The 18,927-nt window shown below is 49.7% G+C and overlaps 3 protein-coding genes across 3 annotated transcripts; all 3 read right to left on the bottom strand.

Annotated features, from left to right (window-relative positions):
- Window positions 1-303: 303 nt before the first annotated feature.
- MKKS (MKKS centrosomal shuttling protein) lies at window positions 304-13,395 on the bottom strand. The gene is made up of 4 exons (XM_077315849.1): window positions 12,414-13,395; window positions 6,459-6,634; window positions 5,647-5,757; window positions 304-2,153 (listed from the first exon to the last, which is right to left on the bottom strand). The coding sequence occupies exons 1-4, from the start codon at window positions 13,393-13,395 to the stop codon at window positions 1,713-1,715; spliced, it is 1,710 nt and encodes a 569-aa protein (XP_077171964.1). The 3' UTR covers window positions 304-1,712.
- Window positions 13,396-13,422: 27 nt separating this feature from the next.
- LOC143826825 (uncharacterized) lies at window positions 13,423-13,711 on the bottom strand. The gene has a single exon (XM_077315899.1). It carries the CDS (start codon window positions 13,709-13,711, stop codon window positions 13,559-13,561), a length of 153 nt encoding a protein of 50 aa, XP_077172014.1. The 3' UTR covers window positions 13,423-13,558.
- On the bottom strand, window positions 13,423-16,059 carry LOC143826818 (uncharacterized). The gene is made up of 2 exons (XM_077315886.1): window positions 15,831-16,059; window positions 13,423-13,756 (listed from the first exon to the last, which is right to left on the bottom strand). The coding sequence occupies exon 1, from the start codon at window positions 16,045-16,047 to the stop codon at window positions 15,859-15,861; it is 189 nt and encodes a 62-aa protein (XP_077172001.1). The 5' UTR covers window positions 16,048-16,059; the 3' UTR covers window positions 13,423-13,756; window positions 15,831-15,858.
- Window positions 16,060-18,927: the final 2,868 nt, after the last annotated feature.

Below are 18,927 nucleotides of genomic sequence, written 5' to 3' on the forward strand. Positions count from 1 at the left end.
CAGGGGATAAAAAACTACTCTTCTTATTTCAAAAACCTATTTGAGATCCCTTCTTTTGCTTCTGTAAGACCCTTTTCAGTACCAAAAATGAACACGAATTCCTCCCCCACACACAAACACACACACACAAGCACTAAAGAAATTAGGGAAAGGAGCAGAGCATACCACAATGGACATGTTTGCTCTGACACAGCAGAATCACCTAATAAATTATTTCGGGAGGTGAATCTACATTGTGAATTTTGCCTAGCAAAGATTCTAGACATTTCTTTCAGCCATTTTAGCAGCATTAAAATAAATCAATATTTGACATTTGATTTTATTGTTGCAATGACGTCCTCCTATACCTTCCACCGAATGGGAAGTGACCCATGTTGTTTTTGACCTGCAGTTCATTTTTCTCTTGTTTTGCTGCATCAAGAAGTCATCGGAAGCCCCTGGGCACAGCAGGCACAGAGTTGCCCTCCTAATGTCTTTCCAGACTTCCGACAATCTCCTATGACTTCAACAGTGGCAAGGCAGCCTACAGGGGGAATTACGGGAACTTCTCATGGGAATCCCACACAAAGTCTTGCCCCTGGAACTCTGCACAGGGTTGCAGTGCCCGTTTGAGCTCTGCCCACCTCACCCCGTATCTGTTGAATCCCTGCCTGAAAACAAAAAACAGAGCTAGAGTAAAACAAGGCCTGCCCTAAAGTGCCTTCCGCGGCTGTGAGGGAAGGGCCCCTGCCAGACACGGGTGACCCAGCCGCGAGGACTAGGGAGCACCAGTCCTGCGGGAGGCTGAGGAGGACATGGAAGAAAGGGGAGATGACGGGCACTGCTCTCTTCCCCAGTTATTCTCTGTCACTTTTGTGATTGCCAAACAGCTTCCACTGATTATCCTCATGTCTCAATGCAGCCGGGGACTACTAGCTTAGAATATTGCCCAGTCCAGGTTTTTGTGCATGTGTGTATAGCAGCTTCTTGGTGGCCCTGGAAGGGTTTCCTGAATGGGTGTGAGTTAATTCATTTTTTAGATATTTTAAAAATTGGTTAAACATTTATTGGGAAATATGGCCATATATGGTCATGCCGACCCCACCCACCCCCTCCCGAAATGGCCAATGATGGGCCTGGAGGGTGTGGGGAGGGGAGGGCCCCCGGGGGGCCATGAGCACAGCTTTGCTTTCCAACCATCTTCTGCATGATCCTTCCACTTCTGGGGTTTCTTGAAGCTTGAAGAATGTTTTCAGGAGTTTCTCAAGAGTAAAAAAGTTGAAAAAGGGTGGTGGAGAGGCTTTACTCAAGGTATTTATCACGTCCTTATCTCAGGCAAAAATGCACCGGGAGAGAAGGTCAGATCTAAGCAAGCCCTGATAAAATAGATTCAGGTGGGTCACCATGGTGGTCTGAAGCAACAGGACACAGTTTGAGTGCAGGGGCCCTTTTCAGACCAATAAAGTTTAATTCTGGGCTTTTGTGCGCATGCACGTGAAACTTATACCCAGAATTAAATTTGTTGGTCTGGAAGATACCCCTGGACTCAAAATTTGGTCTCCCCATAAAATACTTATCTTGTTTGCTGGGGTGGAATCCAAAGAAGTTTGTGCATAAATCATTTGTGTGCGTAGCGGTAGGTAGGTAGGTGTTTTTGAAGGGTTGCAGTGCAAAAACAAAGGTCCAAATGCCACTGTGTGAATGCAGAACTCTGGTGGATTATACAAACAAAACTAATTTTGATCTTCAACTACGAACGAGAGGCCAAAAAGCAGGCAGGCTGTCTCCACTGCCACTTGCAGAGCGTTGCATTTGGCAGCAAAGCAATCTAGAACAGGACTGACAGTGGAGGCTACGGAAGATTCACTAACACAACTTTCAGGAGGAAAAGGACAAGACTGACTTTGAAGCACCCTCCACTGGAGGCCTTCTCGGGTGCCACAAAGGCCACAGCCACACTTTGAAGCAAAGTCTGACCAAGGAGAGTCGTGAGGAACATCTGGTGGCAGAGACCACAGGTGGCCCCAAGTCAGGTCCACGAGGAAGCCGCCGTTGTCGTGCTCTAGACAGCGAGCCACAGACTCCAGAGAGTGGCAGAAGGAGTCCGCTACCAGGTGGAACTCAGACCGAGAACAGCCTAGATCTTCCAAGGTGTGATGAGGCACATCAGCATTCTAAAACAGAAGGGGAAAAAATACATCATAGCCGTCAGAAATCTTGCACATTATGACAGAAGGTGCAAAATGAACAGGTGAAACCTAGAAAATAAATGGACTGCAACAACTGAAGCCTACAGCTAGAAAGCAATTTAAACTGCAATTCTAATCATCCTTACTCGGAAATAAATTCATATTAAAGCACTGTATTCAGAGGTCTTATGCTGCTTTAAAAATATTGTATTTTATTGCTCAAGAAACTAACAGGGGGCAATAAGACTATCAGAAGTAAAATTTAAAGACGGAAAAAAGACATGTAGTCTCCCATAGAGAAAATGAATCTGTAAAATTTCAATTTAGATGAAGAACTGGGTTTTCGGACACTGCTTTTTATTAGGCAGAAGGGTCTCAGGGTGGCTTACTATCACCTATTTCCTCCCCCCCTCAACAAGTACCTTGTGAGGTGGGTAGGGCTAGGGGAGCTCTGAAAGAACTGAGAACCATGATAGCAAGCTAGCACTCAGCATGGTAATGAAATTTATAGCATGGTAAAGAAATTTCTATAATCATTTAAATGTTGAAGAAATCTGAAATAATATAAATAAAGCATTAAGAAAGGAGACAAAATATGCTACAGAGGAGCACTGAGTTGCCTACAGACTGAGGCGTGTAAGCATGAAAATGACGCTGGCATCTTTTAGCCTCCTCACCCTTGGCCTTGTCCTGGCCTGGATGACCCACAAAGCTCATCCTCAAATCTCGGAAGCTGAGAAGGGCTGGCCAGGTCAGCCCTTGGAGGGGGGATCACCAAGGAAGTTCAGGGCATCTCCTGCCCTGAAGGCCCGAGGGAGGTGGCCACAGGTTCAGTATGGCTTGATGGCATTCTCCACCACCACCTCCGGCAGTTCTCTCTGTATTTCCCAGGGTTACAAGCATTGTGGGCAACTGTCACTGAATACTCCGGGATCCTGGGTTCAAGAGAACTTCATTAACAGCACAAAAATCCTGGAAAGCACAGACACTTGGGAGCCCCCTGAAGGTAAGCAGAATCCGAGGAGAAGGGAGGGAAGGTGGAGGGACAGCTCACCACGAAAAGGGGGCTAGAAAGGAAGCAAAGCAAAAATGAAAAGCACCTAGAATCAAAGAACAATAGAGTTGGAACAGACTTCCTGGGTGATCTAGACCAACTCCCTGCACTATGCAAGACACTCACATCCCTCTCACTCATCCACTGTCACCTGCCACCCCCTTGAACCTTCACTGTATCAGCCTCTTGGTCAGATGGCTCTCCAGCCTCTGTTAAAAAAATTCCAAAGATGGAGAACCCACCACCTCCTGAGGGAGCCTGTTCCACTGAGAAACTGCTCTGTCAGGAACTGCTTCCGGATGTTTAGATGGAATTTCTTCTGAATTAATTTGATCCCATTGGTTCCAGTCTGTCCCTCTGGGACAAGAGAGAACCACTCTGCTCCATCCTCCATATGGCAGCCTTTTAAATACTTGAAGATGATTACCAGATCCCCTCTCAGTCGTCTCCTCTCTAGGGCTAAACAGACCAAGCTCCCCCAACCTTTCTTCATACGTCTTGGTCTCCAAACCCCTCCCCATCTTTGTTGCCCTCCTCTGGACACACTCCAGTTTGTCAACATCCCTCTTCAACTGGGGTGCCCAAAACTGAACACAGGACTCCCAAGTGAGGAGAACCAGAGCAGAGCAAAGCGGTACCATCCCCTCCTGTATTCCCCTTGCTGTATTCCCGTGAACAGGTCCACGACAGAGCACCTTAGCACTGCCTTGCCTTCGGAGTTGAGACGCAGTCTCACGGGGCTGGCTCTCTCAGTTTCAAAGGATTATTTTCCAAGGATCTTTTCTTGAGCTAGTCAGAATTTGGAGTGTGGGTTCAAATTTTCCCTCCAAGCTGACACTTGAATAATCTCTACAAAAGCCACCAGTAGGAAAGGCCTAGAATAGCCATCAGAGACACTCCATGGCTTAGGCAAATGGTGAAATTAATTGTCCTTGAGCCTCACAAGTGGGGGGGGGGGGGAGTGTTTGCTTCCCTCCACTAGAAAGGACTACCCTTTGCCTGCTGTTTACTCTGGGAATGGAGAGCAAATTAATGGTAATAATTTAATTTCTAACCCGCCCTTTCAAATCACTGGGAGTGGAATGGACACCAGAGCCTGACCTCTGCCCCTGGGCTGAAGTCCCAGAGGTTCTTTTCCAGACATCCGAAACTAGATACAGAAAGGCCGGAGGGAGGGCCTGTGCATGGATTAATACCTGTGTGGGGCTGGGGGCTGCAGTGGGGAGGAAAAACAGGGCAAACAGGCCCTCTTCGCTCTCTTCTGTCAGCAGAGGTTTGCCCTCTTTCCCCTGCCCACTGCAGCTCCCAAACTGGACCCAGATCTGCGTGGTGAGAGTCTAGGCCTGACTAAGATGGGAGAACTCACCACAATGGCTAAAGTGACAAGTTTGGCGAACCAAAGACCTCCAGAAGAATGTTATGGCCACTTATCTAAAGTATTTAAATACGTAGTGTTTTGATGCATTCGATGATTGATGGGGAAGGGGAGATGTTATTATTTTATGTGACCAACTTTTTCTTCTTCTTTAATGTGTTTCTTTAAACCACAATCAAACTAAAATATTTGAGACTCTAAACCCATGACACCTGGAATTTGTTCTTTTTTTTTTGGGGGGGGGGGGGAGTTGAGAAATGGCAAATACCTACCCCTCCAGCTAGAGATTCACCCCAGGGCTGCAGAGTAGTTCTGCAATGGTCACCCAAAGAAGACTTTGTCTTCCAAGGTATACACTACCTTTCCCAGAGGCCTCAGGGGAGGGCTCCAGAGAGGGGAACCCAGAATGTCAAAAACCGGTCCACCACCTCTGACATTTTGGTGTACTAGTTAAGAGTGGTGGCTTCTAATCTGTTGAGCCAGGTTTAATTCCCCGCTCCTCCTCCACATGCCACCAGCTCAGTGACCTTGGGCTCGTCACAGCCCTGATAGAGCTCTTTGTACAGAGCAGTCTTGTCAGAGCTCCCTCAGCCCCACCTCCCCCACAGGGTGTCTGTTGTGAGGAGAGGAAGAAGGAGGAAGTGAGATATGCATTGAATCAACAGATGCATTCAATCTTCAGGGTTTCATAGAATTGGGTGGGCCTTCCAGGGTCATCGAGTCCCACCCCCTAAATAATGCAGAAAACCACACCACTACCTGCCCACCCACAGTGATGCTCCCTCCAGAAAACAGGATCCCTGGCCAGTCTGTCCTGGAAGAAATCCGCCTCCCAACCCCAAACTGGCAATCAGCCTTTCCCTGGGCAGGCAAGGAAGGGCCACAAGAGCCAAGCACGGACACAATCCCTTCTGCCCGGCCACTTGCAGGCTGCCTGAGGTCACGGAATCGGCCACTGTCTGATGGCTCTCTGGCCTTTGCTTAAACACTTCCAAAGAAGGAGAACCCACCACCTCCCGAGGAGGCTCTTCCTCCGAGTCTCTTCATACCTTGTGCCGGAGGTACGAGGACAGGTGAGTTTCCACGCAGCCGCCTCCCAATAAGACCCAGGGATCCTGGACTGTTAGTTGCAAAACGCGTTCTGCTGTTTGACAAGCAAGCTAAAAAAGACACAATATATGTAGATCTAGATATATGTAGTATAAAGCAAGGAAGGAAATCATGTTTTTCAGTTCACAGGCCACGTAGTCCCCACCCCCTGCTCAAGGCAGGACCAGTCTGAAGCATCCAGGAGAAGCATCTGTCCAGCCGCTGCTTGAAGACCGCCAGTGAGGGGGAGCTCCCACCTCCTTAAGCAGCCCATTCCGTGGCTGAACTACCTCATACTGTGAATTTCCACTCCTGGTATCTAGCCGGAATCATTCTTCTCATAGCTTAAACTCATTACTGCGCGTCCTTTCCTCTGCAGCCAATGGGAACAGCATCCTGCCCTCCTCCAAGTGACAACCTTTCAAATACTTAAAGAAAACAATCACGTCCCCCCTCAACCTCCTCTTCTCCAGGCTGAACATTCCCACATCCCTCAGCCCTTCCTCTCCGGGCTTGGTCCCCAGGAGGCCCCGGATCATTCTCATTGCTCCCCTCTGCCCCCTCTCCACTTTGTCCTTTTTGAAGTGAGGCCTTGATGGGGAAACGGTTATCTCCACTCCGCCCCCAGTTCTGCAAATGTCGTGGCTTCCAGCAGCACTCTGACTTCACACGGAAGGCCTCTACGGTGTCTTTTCTGCTGGCCTAGCAGAGAGAGCTGCTCTCCTCATGCACCAAGTGCGTGTTCCAGCTAAGGCCCAGCGATTCTTCTTACCTTCGTTTCATCCCACGCAGTTTCATTCCTGTTACAAAGGACCAGACTGCAGACAGATGAGTCTTCAGGAATGAGATGAAAGAACCACTTGGGAGCAATATGCTGAATCTGCAAGTCCTTCAGACTGCCGTAGCAAGCTGGAGAGAGAAGCTGCAGAGATGGGATGGGCTGGGACCCTGTTCAGAAAGAGAAAACCATTAGATACATTATAATCCTAACTAGAAATCAAGCCCGCTGTATAAGAGGTACAGCGGGCGCTAGCGGGCAGTGGGTGGGTGTGGGAGGGCACCTCGCGGCAGGGGAGGAAGGCTGGCAGGCATAAAGAAAGTTAGAAGGAGAGAGAGAGGGAAAGTGAGAGAAAGGAGACCAAGCAATGTGAGATAGGAGGGGAGAGAGGCAGAAGAGAAACGGATGGATGGAAGGGAGAAAGGAGATTAAGGGGTGGGTGGATGGATGGAGAGAAGGGGAAAAGGAAGAAAGGCAGGAAGAGAGGAAGTGAGAGTGGGGGAGAAAGAGGCAGAAAGGTGAAAGAGGAAGGAAGGAAGGAAGGAAGGAAGGAAGGAAGGAAGGAAGGAAGGAAGGAAGGAAGGAAGGAAGGAAGGAAGGAAGGAAGGAAGGAAGGAAGGAAGGAAGGAAGGAGCATTTGAATTCAGGAAGGAAGGAAGGAAGGAAGGAAGGAAGGAAGGAAGGAAGGAAGGAAGGAAGGAAGGAAGGAAGGAAGGAAGGAAGGAGCATTTGAATTCAGGAAGGAAGGAAGGAAGGAAGGAAGGAAGGAAGGAAGGAAGGAAGGAAGGAAGGAAGGAAGGAAGGAAGGAAGGAAGGAGTAAAAGGATGGGGGAAGGGATGGTGAGTGGGGCAAGTTTTGCGTGGGCTGCAGGGGACTGGGTCGGAGTAGAGATAGGTGGTTGGGTGGGTGTCTGGTGGGGGGGCAGAGGGCAGGCACAGGCTCGTGGGGGAGGGGGAGGCCCGGGAAAGTGTTTTGGCAGGCCGGGAAACACCGGGTGCTGCAGCAGCAATGTGCATGGCGTGCTCCCTGGGGCGGAGGTAGGGCGGGGGATCATCGGAACGGGAGGGTTCCTCCAGGGCGGCGGCGGGGAGGGCAGGGACCGACCTGTCAGGCAGGCAGCGCCATAATGGCGAAGGTGAGTGGGGCAAAGGTAAGTGGGGTGGGTGTCTTGGGAGGCGCTTTGCCCTCATCTGTCCGAGGGCAAGGTGCCAATCTCCAGCTGCGCTGTGAGCAGCTGGCGATTGGCGCCTTGCCCCGACTGACAAGCAGAGGTGCCAATCACCAGGCGTGAAGCACCTGGCGATCGGTACCTCCGCTTGTCAGTCCGTGGGCAAGGGGCCAATGTGCCCCTTTGCCTATCATGGCCAGAGCCCCCCTCTATGCCCTTTAGCGTTTTATTTATACCGCTCCCACGGAGCAGTTACAGATGGGAAAGACCTCATGGCACATTGAAACTATTAAAATGGACATGCTACAGGGACCCAAAATATGTTTTAATTTGCTTTATTGACTTAGACTAGCACTCCACACAACACAGGCAAATCCACAACACAGTGATCCATGCGACGGTCACCTCCAGAATAGATTTCTGTAACTTGCTCTACACTGGCCTGCCTCTGGGCTTGATCCGGAAACTGCAACTGGTCCAAAATGCGGCTGCTAGGGTCCTTACAGCTACACCTTGGAGGGCCCACATCCAGCCAGTGCTGAAGCAGCTGCATTGGCTACGGGTTATATTCCAGATCAGGTTCAAGGTTTTGGTTCTGACCTTTAAGGCCATCCATGGTCTGGGCCCAGCATATATGAGGGACCACCTATCGCCCTATACCGCCCCCCCACAGGGCTTTACACTCTGCGGGGGCTAATCTATTGGTCATTCCCGGTCCCAAGGAAGCTCGCCTGACCTCGACCAGGGCCAGGGTCTTCTTGGTCCTGGTCCCGACCTGGTGGAATGAGCTCCCGGAACAGCTGCGGGCCCTGCAGGAGCTTCCACAATTCTGCAGGGCCTGCAAGGCAGAGCTCTTCCGCCAGGCTTTTGGTTGAGGCCAGGCAGCAAGGGAGATCAGGGCCCCCCTCACAAAATGGTGGTAGCGTGGGTCATCAGCTCCCCTCCACCTCCCTTTTGTGGAGATTGGGTTAGTCTACGATGAATCCTGCCACCATTCTTGTTATAATTAACTCTGTTTAAGGATAGGTGTTCTGTAGGGCACCGTGTTTTTAACTTTATTGGTTTTAGGGGATTGGTTTTATGTGACCTGCCTCGAGTCTCTGGGGGAGGCGGGATATAAATAAGATGATGATGATGATAATCAAGGCCGGCTACGGGCTTAATTCATCGGGATAACAATTCCATGGAAGAAAGCATTTCTCCTCAGAATGCCTATCTTGGTTTGCTTCCATGGGTGATTTTGGACAGTTCTCAAGAACCAGGCGGCATCTTGACACTGAGTGACACATGTGGTGGTGTGTGTGTGGGGGGGGGGTATGATAACTGTGTTTATCTATGTAAAAGGCAGGCATGTGGAAGAGGGGGCTAATGTCTTTACTGCAGCTTTAGAGACAGTGGCTACAAGCAATGAGCTCAAAGGACAGGGAAGGAGGTCCCACTTAAATATGAGAGAGCATTTTCTGAAGGGGAGGGCTGCTCATAGGTGGAATGTGCTGCCTTGGAGGGTTGTGGAGTCTCCTTCGTTGGAAGGCTTTAGGAGGAGATTGGATGAGCCCCTGGCAGGAGTCTGTTCTTTTTAAGTCCCTGAGAAGGTGGGGGCTGGATTGGATGGCCCCTGGTGGTCTCCTCCAGCTCTGTGTGATTACAATCGCCTTCCTCTCCCCACAACAGACACCCTGTGAGGGAGGTGGGGTTGAAAGAGCTCTGAAAGAACTGGGACTGGCTCAGAGCCATCCAGCTGGATGAATGTGGAAGGTGGGGAAATCAAACTCAGTTCTTCAGACTTGAGGCTGTTGCTCTTTAACCACAACACCAGGCTGGCTCTGCAGGTAAGGGGTTACAGCTTTCGATGTTTCCCTGCATTAGATACTCTTTGTAAGAAGGAAACCGGGACAACACGTGAAGGGCCTCCTTTGGAGCATGTTTCCCTGGCATGTCAACATTGGATTTGCTGGAGCTTCTCTGCAGGGGACCAGAACAAGGTGATCCTCACTGTCTACCCTTTCGGGTGCTGCAGCACAATTTGCCCGCCAGCATCCTGCTTCCTGCAAACCACAGGCTGGTCCTGGATTCCAGGAGGCATCTGGTTGCAAAGAAGACTGGAGAAGCTCTTGGAATGACGACGAGGGGTGACATGGTAGACATGGTAGAGGCTGACAAAATTATGCATGGGATAGAGGAGGTCGAGAAAGAAGGCCTTTTCTCCCTTTCTTGCCATACAAGAACTTGTGGGCACTCAATGAAATGAATGAACGTTAAGCTTAGGAGCGGTCAAAGGAAGTCCTTCTTCACCCAGTGAGCTTCCAGGGCAGAGGGAGGACTCAAACCTGGGGACCTCCCAGACAGCCATGCTCTGTTGAACTGCAGCGTGAAAAGGAGCATTAGAAGCATGACTCGCTGAAATGTGCTTCAGATCAGTGTCTTGTACACACACACAAATGTTAAGATGAGCAGAGGAGACAGGGGCTGTGGAGACAGGAGGGCTTATGAATATTTTTTAAATTAAATATTTTCTTTTTGGGTGGGCATCTAAAAACACCATAAAGAGTTACAAGTTGAGAAAGGGTTTTTTTTTTGGGGGGGGGGTTGAATTTTACTGCCGATCTCAAGGTGCTCTCCCGCTGCAGAGGTCAGCCCTTGGAAGGCCATGGATTGCAGAGCATGTGGAAGGCTGATCCCCTCTACGGGGGGTGCTGCCGGGCTCTCCAGCCACAGAAGAGGTGGGCGCAGAGGGCTGAGGGTACAAGTTCTGGGCTTCAGCAGAGCAGAGGTGCCTGAAAAATGCCCAGCTTGTCTTGCCCTCAGCATTCGGGAGATAATTTTTCTGTGCACGAAGGACAAAAACACCCTTGACAAGACATCGAAGGGGGAAGTGACACCCTTCCTCTAGTATTTAGTCATGCCTGAATGCTAAGCAGATACAGAACATACATCTATTCTAGGGATGGGTATAGATGGGCAGTAGTTCCTGGATGGTCAAGGGGCTCCTGGCTTTCAAGAACTGTGAAGTGCAAACAAGAGTATCGGAGATTTATGTTCCTTTTGCGGCTATAAACATTATAAAACCATGGTACAGGATTGGAATGAATAAATTGTCACATGTAGGTTTAGGAGTTGAATGCAGAGTGTGCAATAACTGGGCACTCGTTGGATGTTGCATAAAATAGGCACAGCAGAAGGACTGAACAACAGGCAAAATCTACCAATGATATTTTTTTGGGGGGGGGGGGGAATAGGCAGACAATCCAACAGATTATTTCACACCCTGTCCAAGCAGTGTATTTTTCAACCTGTTAGGAAATACACATTCGCTGGTGGATCACTTATACTTGCTGATTGGTCAGTGCAACCCTTCTAATACATCCTCATCTTAACATCATTTTAGGACTGTGGTAATTTTTCCCGCACATTCTCCATTCAGCTGATACAGTCAGTGGACGCTGACTGGAAAGCCTGCATAAAACCTTAGTGGCCAGCCAGCTCCTCTGGAGGGCCAGCAGCAGGGCATGGAGGCCGAGGTCTTCCCCTGACGAGAAGAGCCCTGCTGGCTCGGACCAGGTCATCTAGTCCGTCATCCTGCCTCACACAGTGACCAACAATAGTATCCAGGGCTCCTGCCCAAGCCATGGAAGTACAAACCGGAAAAAGGCAGACGGATGACTACGGGCACAAGAAGAAAGTCATATAGACTTAATACAGTGATGCCAGCTGGACGGGACACGCCCCTGGAATTTAATTCTGTTTTGTAAATCTGATATCAAGATATATTGCATTGGACTGAATATTATGACATTCATGGCCAGTGGTGGATTCTGCATTTGATACTGCAGCAGTGAAGCTTTCACGGCCAAAGTCAGCTCAATATGAAAGGAGACTCTATACTGCTTTTGCCTTCTCTAATTCCCAATTAGGTCACAGTGGTAAACCCATAAATTTAGGTTCTACTTTTAATTCAATTTTACTTAAAGCACCTAATAGACAGAAAAATGAACCAGAAACGATGGTAGCTCCTAAGCTGTGAGAGCTCAAAGTGACGTTTTGTTTTGGTGTATGTATGCTGTTTTAATTGCTGTCCTCAGTAGGCCCAAGGCTACATAGTATGGACAGCTGATGAAGTCTTTTACGAAACTGACTGGACCGGAGGTCTGCTAACAGAATAATCTCCTGTGGAAAGTTTGACTACAAGTCAAGATTCACATAATGGACAACCCTGGACTTTAAAAACTTTTATGATTTGTTCTTTCTCGGCTTGGGTTGTAGCTCTGGATATTATTGCTGTTGCTCTCATTCACTGTGGCACAGGGGCCAGCCAGTTCCTCTGGATGGCCAACAGCAGGGCAGAGAGGCTGAGGCCTTCCCCTGATGTTGCCTCCTGGCATGGAGATTCAGAGGTTTAGTGCCTTGTAATATGGAGGTTCCCCTCAGGCACCACGGTTATTAGACACTAGGAGACTTATCGATCTATCGAATTGCCTTCCCAAGCTATCACAATGGCCATCACCGCATCCTCTGGCAGTGAATCCCATCTTTTAATCACTCTTTGTGGAAAGCCGGATTTCCTGCCAATATGGTGCCAATGCCAGAGATCCAGCCAAGCTCGTCAGTTGTACTGCCAGATTATCAGGGGAAAGTGCGTTTTGTAACTGATGACCAAAAGGCATTGCTGGACTTCAAAGTGCTCCTGGACGCTAATCTAGCTGCCAAGTAAGGAGCCAAGCAACACCGCCCTTCTTTGAGAAATGGGTCTTGAGGCCCCCAGAGCTACAAACATGTCCATTACCTGTCATCTCCTTCAGGGGCTCCATCATGGCTCCTCCAACCCTTTCTAAAGCAACCACTTGGTTCTCCCTCAGATACTGTTTCAAGGCTGGGTGGATGACCTTTTGGCAAATCACCAGGCCCACCCCATCCTTGACTATCCGCTGGCCCAAATTAAGCAGCTGATCCAAGACTGCTGCTTCTACAGAAACTCCTTGGTGGATGGTGATGGCTCCTTCCCCAGTTTTACAAAGGTCTCCAGAGAGAGACGTGGAGAAAAGGGCTGTTCTGATTGTTCTTCTACCAGGAAGCATTCTTGCCAGGGGGGATCCTGGCGTTTCAATCAGGAGCCCAGGACAGACCCTGGAGTCCATGACTTGCTTCTCCTTTATAGGGACATAAAGGCATTTCCCAAAGCCAGCGACACCGGTTCCAGCATGCTGCGGAACTGTGAGTAAAAAGGCCTTCAGGATCAGCATCCCGAGGTGATCCACTTCCTTTCTGCTCAGCAGGCATGCGCGCTTGCTGGTTAATATGCTACAGACCAAGTCAAGGAGAATCTTGGAACTGCTAAAATCCACGGGTATTTTACAGCTGCACGCTTCGGAAGTGAGATAAGCGAGACACTGGCTCAAAAGGTGCTGGCAAATCTGGACGCATGCGTGAGAGGGAACGCTTAGATCTCGCAGCCTCCCCAGCAGGCTGCAGCACAGAACGGCCGTGAACAGGCCCCCGTCTCCAAAGCGGGAGATGTGATTTTGCACGGAGGCCGCCAGGAGCTTCAATACAGGGTGGGCAACACAAAGGGAACCCAGCAAGGCCGAAGAATGGGAGGTTGTCCGGACAGAGCCACCCAGACCGTTGTGAAGCTGCTTCAGCCTCCCGGCAGGGCCGTAACAAGACTTCATTATTTCACTGAACACCAGCAGAGCGTGGCCAACCGCCTCCTGACTTAAGGGGTCGCTAGTACACAAGGACAGCTTTTTGACGTCCACACGAGACATCTTCCCCAGAAAGACTCCAGTCCTGTGTTAATTCTACTCCACTTTCAAAAGAACAAACATTTAATGAAGGGCAGCAAAGTACTGTGCAAGCAGAGTCCGTGTATTTTGCAGTCGCTGACGCCCACGGAGCAGCCCCCCTTGGGGAGTGAGTGTGAAATGCACTTCACTTGTCGAGATCCCTTGGTTTAATTTCCAGGCCTGATTTTGCAGAGTTCTTGGCGACCCTTTGGAGGAGATAGGTCCCAATATGGACACTGACAAAGGCCACTCCGGCCACCAAGAGCCAGTTCTTTCTAATCCAGCTGATTTTCTTCATCTCTTTGTTCACAGAGTTGCTTTAAAAAGCCTACAACAAATATACCTGCAGCAACAACAACAACAACAAGAAAAAGAACATTGCATAAAGCTATATAAGTGGTTGATGAACAACAGCAGGCGTAGAACAAAACATGATGTGGAAACTTTCAAGTGCCTTCTGCCTTTCTCCTCCCCACCCCTCAAACACAGAGACAACGTTACTGCAGAACTCAGGCCGCAAAGGACCGGAGCCCACGACTACGCTCTGCAGACAGTTTGCATCGGTGACAGCAGGTCGTGCTTCCCCTGCTACGTGTGCTTCTGTTTGTGCAAGATTCATGGCTTCTGATAAGCCTTTTCGCAAATGCAAGCCAAAGAAAAAGAACAAAGAACTGGCTGTGCAATAAATCCTCTTTAATAAATGAATGTTGAACCAGTCAAATTCTTCAAAATCTCGGAGCTCAGCTAAAACGTTTCACCCGTTTTCAACATGTGCTACTTTCATCAATAGCTTACTCTTAAATGCAGGAACTCAAATGTTGAGTATAAAACAATATAAAACTTAAACAATTCTTTACTAAAGCGCACCGATATTAGGTTAAAAACAAAGTAAAAACCATATTAAAAAACTATACAGATCTAACTGCACATGAAGAGACCAAGCACGTTTCGACCCTACTGGGTCTTCCTCAGTGGTCACTAACTGTAGGAACATGTTAGAATGAGCAAATATTAAAAAGGAAAAGTCTAATATATTTTCTGTGTAAGAAATATTATACCAGTGATTGTTGGGGCTACACCTAACAGTAAGTCACCACTTGCATTTGAACAGCTTACAGCTAATTTTTAGAAGTGGGGTCAGGTAGGGATTTTGCCCAGCAACGCTTCTGATTGGCTGATGGGCAATGGCGTTTGCAAATGATGTCTGTATGAAGGTTGGTGTTTGTACTCATTGGATACTTTTGTTAGATTGGATAATTATTGTTAGAATCTGAAGAACACTGTAATTTGAAACAAGGACTACAATCCGGATAACCTGTCAGAATCTGGAGAACTAGAAATAAAGTACTGAGAACTGAACCTGCTTTAGCCTCTGAGCTTTCATCAAAAGCCTGAGTTGTATCACACTGTCTATTCAGGGGTAGTCAAACTGCGGCCCTCCACATGTCCATGGACTACGATTCCCATGAGCCCCTGCCAGCATTTGCTGCCAGCGCCTGCAGCACCTATTTAGTCTCAAGAAGTGAGGCCGGAGGGTTCCAAGCATGTGATCACAAGACTTATTGTCTCTCCTCTAAGTCCAGGAGGGAAGATTCCAGGTCCGCTCCTGTAAATTGGCTCAAGAGGCTGCTACTTTTATTTTTATTTAGAAAAATGTTGACAACTCACTTTTTTTTTACTCTCATGAAATGGATTTTGGAAACCTTTGATGGGTGGCAATGGTGGAGGATAAAACAAGAGTGAGATAAGCCATTCTGGGTCTCCCACTGGGAGAAAGGTGGGATACGAAGAAATAACAAAAACAGAGTTTACAGATGGGCAGTTTAAAAACAAGTTACTACAAGGAACGAAGAGTTATGATCTATGTTTATATGTGCAAGAAGTCTCCAAGGGCACACTATGTGCCAAGACTGCATTTACAGCTCTTACAAAGATCATGAGCAAACTGCATTCGCTACAGAGGTGCATCGGTACCTGAACTTGGTTTTGCCATATGCATGAAAATGCAAGGTAAAAGGACATCATTTTCAAGGTGGAGGGGGATGGCAGATTCTTAAGTATGTCAAGATTCTATGGCATCATCAAGGCTTCTGGTTCTTGCTGCACAAACCACTTAAGGGTAAAGGTATCCCCTGTGCAAGCACCAAGTCATGTCTGACCCTTGGGGTGACGCCCTCTAGCGTTTTCTTGGCAGACTCAATACGGGGTGGTTTGCCAGTGCCTTCCCCAGTCATTACCGGTTACCCCCCAGAAAGCAAGCTGGGTACTCATTTTACCGACCTCGGAAGGATGGAAGGCTGAGTCAACCTTGAGCCGGCTGCTGGGATTGAACTCCCAGCCTCATGGGCAGAGCTTTCAGACTGCATGTCTGCTGCCTTACCACTCTGTGCCACAAGAGGCTCTTACAAACCACTTACCTTTCTGTTATACCCCAGCAGGGCACAGTCATTTTCCCTTAGCCCGGTTCTTGTGTTCCGGCGTGTATGTCACAACACCAGGCTCTGGAAGCTCATCTCTCTTGGGGTGAAAAATAGGATTGGACTGGATTTTATACCATCCCCAGTGTATGAGCACAAGACCAGTTCCCATAACAATCAGAACTCGGTTATTCCTCCAAATGGTTTTGAGGCCCATAATTTTCTGGAAACCTACCTACATAAAAGACAGTGGAGAATTTTAAATATGTTCTGTTAGATGTCACTGAATAACCCCCTTCCCATAATAGCAGACTTTAGTCTAATTGGGATGTCTGCATTTGTACATCCTGATCTCACCCACAGGTTTTCGGGAGGCATGCCCCAGCCACTGGAGAGGGACTTACATCCACGGACATTCCTGATTTGTCACGTGCAAAGAACTGAGGATATGGAATTCTGCTTCTCCCAACTGGACAACCAACATCAGCCTTAATTAATTACTTTTCCTCAAAGTTACAAGGAATTCAGCAGATCAGGTCCAATTCATCTGCAAATTGCGAAGGGACTCCTGCTTTGAAGGTTTATGCTACTATTAGGTAGATATTACTCCGCATGGCAGGAACTGCAGCTAGCTGATGGCCCACAAGAACACCAGACTACTTGGAAGGCGCTTTGGACTGAATCAGGCCATCAGCCTGCCAAGGTCAACATAGACTTCTCTGACGGGTGGCAACTTTCCATGGTCCCAGGTCCAGGTCTTTCACATTGCGCACCATAAGAAATTTTAAACTGGAGATCCCCTTTTAGCCTGTATTTGTTGGTATTAATTTATAGTACCTGGCATTAAGCTGTATTTAAGTGATGACGATGTCATCCGCCATGCGCCCCTGTCTTTGACTGCTTCTTTCAGTTTTAGTTTATTTAAGTAAAATCAACTAATCAAATTGGAGATACTTGGGATTGAACCAGGGACTTTCTGCTTGCCAAACAGATGCTCTACCACTGAGCTGGGGGCCTCTCTGCAAAACAATTATTTACAATCCTGCCCAGTTCAGACCATGCGATGGCCACCATGCAAGATGCCATGTGACATGTCAAAGTGGGCCCATGCAACTCCTCTTAGGACCAATGAGTGTGGAAAACCCTATCATTCAGTCAAGCCAGGAAAACCAAGGTCTGTCTGCCTATACAGATAGACAGACACTGGCTTCTTGGTATGTAAATATATATTTAGATTTATATTTTTATATTGCCGCTCTTGGAAAGTCTTGCCGCGGGTTACAAATATAAAGCAATATATACCCCCCACCCCCACCCCACCCTTCCTTTCGGCTCCTGCCCACGAGGCTCCAGCCCCGCAACCGGAGAAACGCCGGAGGCGGCCCAGGAAACCCCCGATCGCCATTCAGTCCGAAGTGCTCCCAGCAGCGCAGTGGGCGACGCTGGAGTCGGTCAGCCCCCCCCCCCCCCAGGCTCGTTCTGGGCCCTGGACTCGCCCTCGATCGGCTCAGCCTGGCTGCGGGACCTTCCCCGCTTGCCACCAGCAGCTCTTCTCCCGACGGGAGGACCAGCCAGGGCAAGGGCGACTCCCGGCCGGGTGGGAAAGACCCCACGCCCCCCACCCCGGCAGAGTGGGCCGTCCGCCTCGAGGGGCTGCTGAGGGCCCACCTCTGGGTTGGGGCCAAGCTGCGGATGTTCCCCTGGCTGAGCCTCTCCCGCCCTGGCCGGGAGGACCAGCCCGGGAGCAGGGAGACGCGAGAGGAGGGCCCGGGAGGCAAGCGGGCACCCGCCGAGGGCGGAATGGAGGGGGAGGAGGGGGGGCACCAGCCCCTCCCCTCTAAAAGGAGGGTGCCAACCTTCAGGCGGGGGCGGGGGTCCAGCGGCTGCCCCAGGGAGGCTCTGCCCGCCACAAGCCCCCCCCCCCGGCGTTGGCCTAAGACTTCCACCAGCCCCCCCTCCTCCCAGGACGAAAGACTTATCCCCCGCTTACCTCTGCTGGTCGCCGCAGAGCCCTTCCGCTGACCCTTCCGGGAACGAGGGCAAGCGCCGAGACTACAGGCCCCAGAAGGCAATGCGGCCCTCCCCGCGGGCGCAAGGCATGCCGGGAGGCGGTCCCGAGGGGGCGTTTCTCTCCCCGCCTCCAGGGAGAGCCAGCTCACGGCCGCGCCATAAGGATCAGGCGACCGGGACAGGTGTGGCGATTGGCTATTGCAACTCACGTGGGCGATAAAGAAAAACTTCGATTGGGTAACGCAAGCAGGGCAAGTAGCTGTGATCGACATAGTTGGGTCGGGCAGAGAGTCTCAGCCTGACGGTAGCGAGAGGAGCGGGTCTTTTGTTTGCTCCCCGGATTTCGCGGTCGCTTGTGAAGCTGATGGAGAGCGTGGCAATACTGGGGTTCCCGCAAGGACAAAGGGACAGCCCAGTCGCCCTTTTAAGAGGCCAGCCGCATTTGTTCCACGTGGAGAAGAAATGAACACAGCGGGTTGGAAAAGCATTCCCCCCCCCCACACACACACCCTAGTTTTTGTCGCATTGCAACCTGGAGTTAAATTGGGTTGGCCACTAGGTTCTCACAACATGTCTCGCAATTGGAAGGTGCAAAATCCTTTTTAGTGGGTCTAAACTACTCCAAACAAGAAAAAAAAAATCATAACTGTACGTAAGTATTCGTCCCCCAAAGTCAATTCTTTGCAATTACACCTGCAATTACACTCTTGGGGCACGTCTTTAGCACAGGGGTCGCCAAAATGGCTCACTCCAGATGGCCATGGACTACAATTCCCATGAGCACCTGCTAGCATGGAGTAACCCAGCTGTAGTGCTCATGGGAATTGTAGTCCACGGAGTGACCGAGTTTGGCCACGCCTGGTTTAGCACCTCTAGCCAGTGAGATTTCCCCCAATCCCTTGGCATTCGTGCAGGGGTTAATTTTAGGGTTAGTCTGGGTCGGGGAGTGGTTGGCCTTAGAGGGAGTGTTGGGGTTGGGGAAGAGTTGGAGGAAACTCCGGATGCCCCCTCCCCCCAAGAGGAAATTGGGGGTGGAAAACCAAGGAGGACCCTCCTCTGAAAGGAAGGAGCTTTGCAGAAGGAGTCT

Source organism: Paroedura picta, chromosome 1 (assembly GCF_049243985.1).
Source record: "Paroedura picta isolate Pp20150507F chromosome 1, Ppicta_v3.0, whole genome shotgun sequence".
Lineage (NCBI taxonomy): Eukaryota > Metazoa > Chordata > Lepidosauria > Squamata > Gekkonidae > Paroedura > Paroedura picta.

Bases quoted from the DNA above. Each gene is read 5' to 3' on its own strand.
- MKKS (XM_077315849.1), bottom strand. From the start codon at position 13,395: ATGTCTCGTGTGGACGTCAAAAAGCTGTCCTTGTGTACTAGCGACCCC. The intron at 6,635-12,413 runs GTAATGGACATG...CTTTCTGAACAG, and splicing joins GCCCCTGAAGGAGATGACAG to GGTCCCAGCCCATCCCATCT. The intron at 2,154-5,646 runs GTATGAAGAGAC...CTTCTGTTTTAG, and splicing joins CCTCGTACCTCCGGCACAAG to AATGCTGATGTGCCTCATCA.
- LOC143826825 (XM_077315899.1), bottom strand. From the start codon at position 13,711: ATGAAGAAAATCAGCTGGATTAGAAAGAACTGGCTCTTGGTGGCCGGA.
- LOC143826818 (XM_077315886.1), bottom strand. From the start codon at position 16,047: ATGGGCCTCAAAACCATTTGGAGGAATAACCGAGTTCTGATTGTTATG.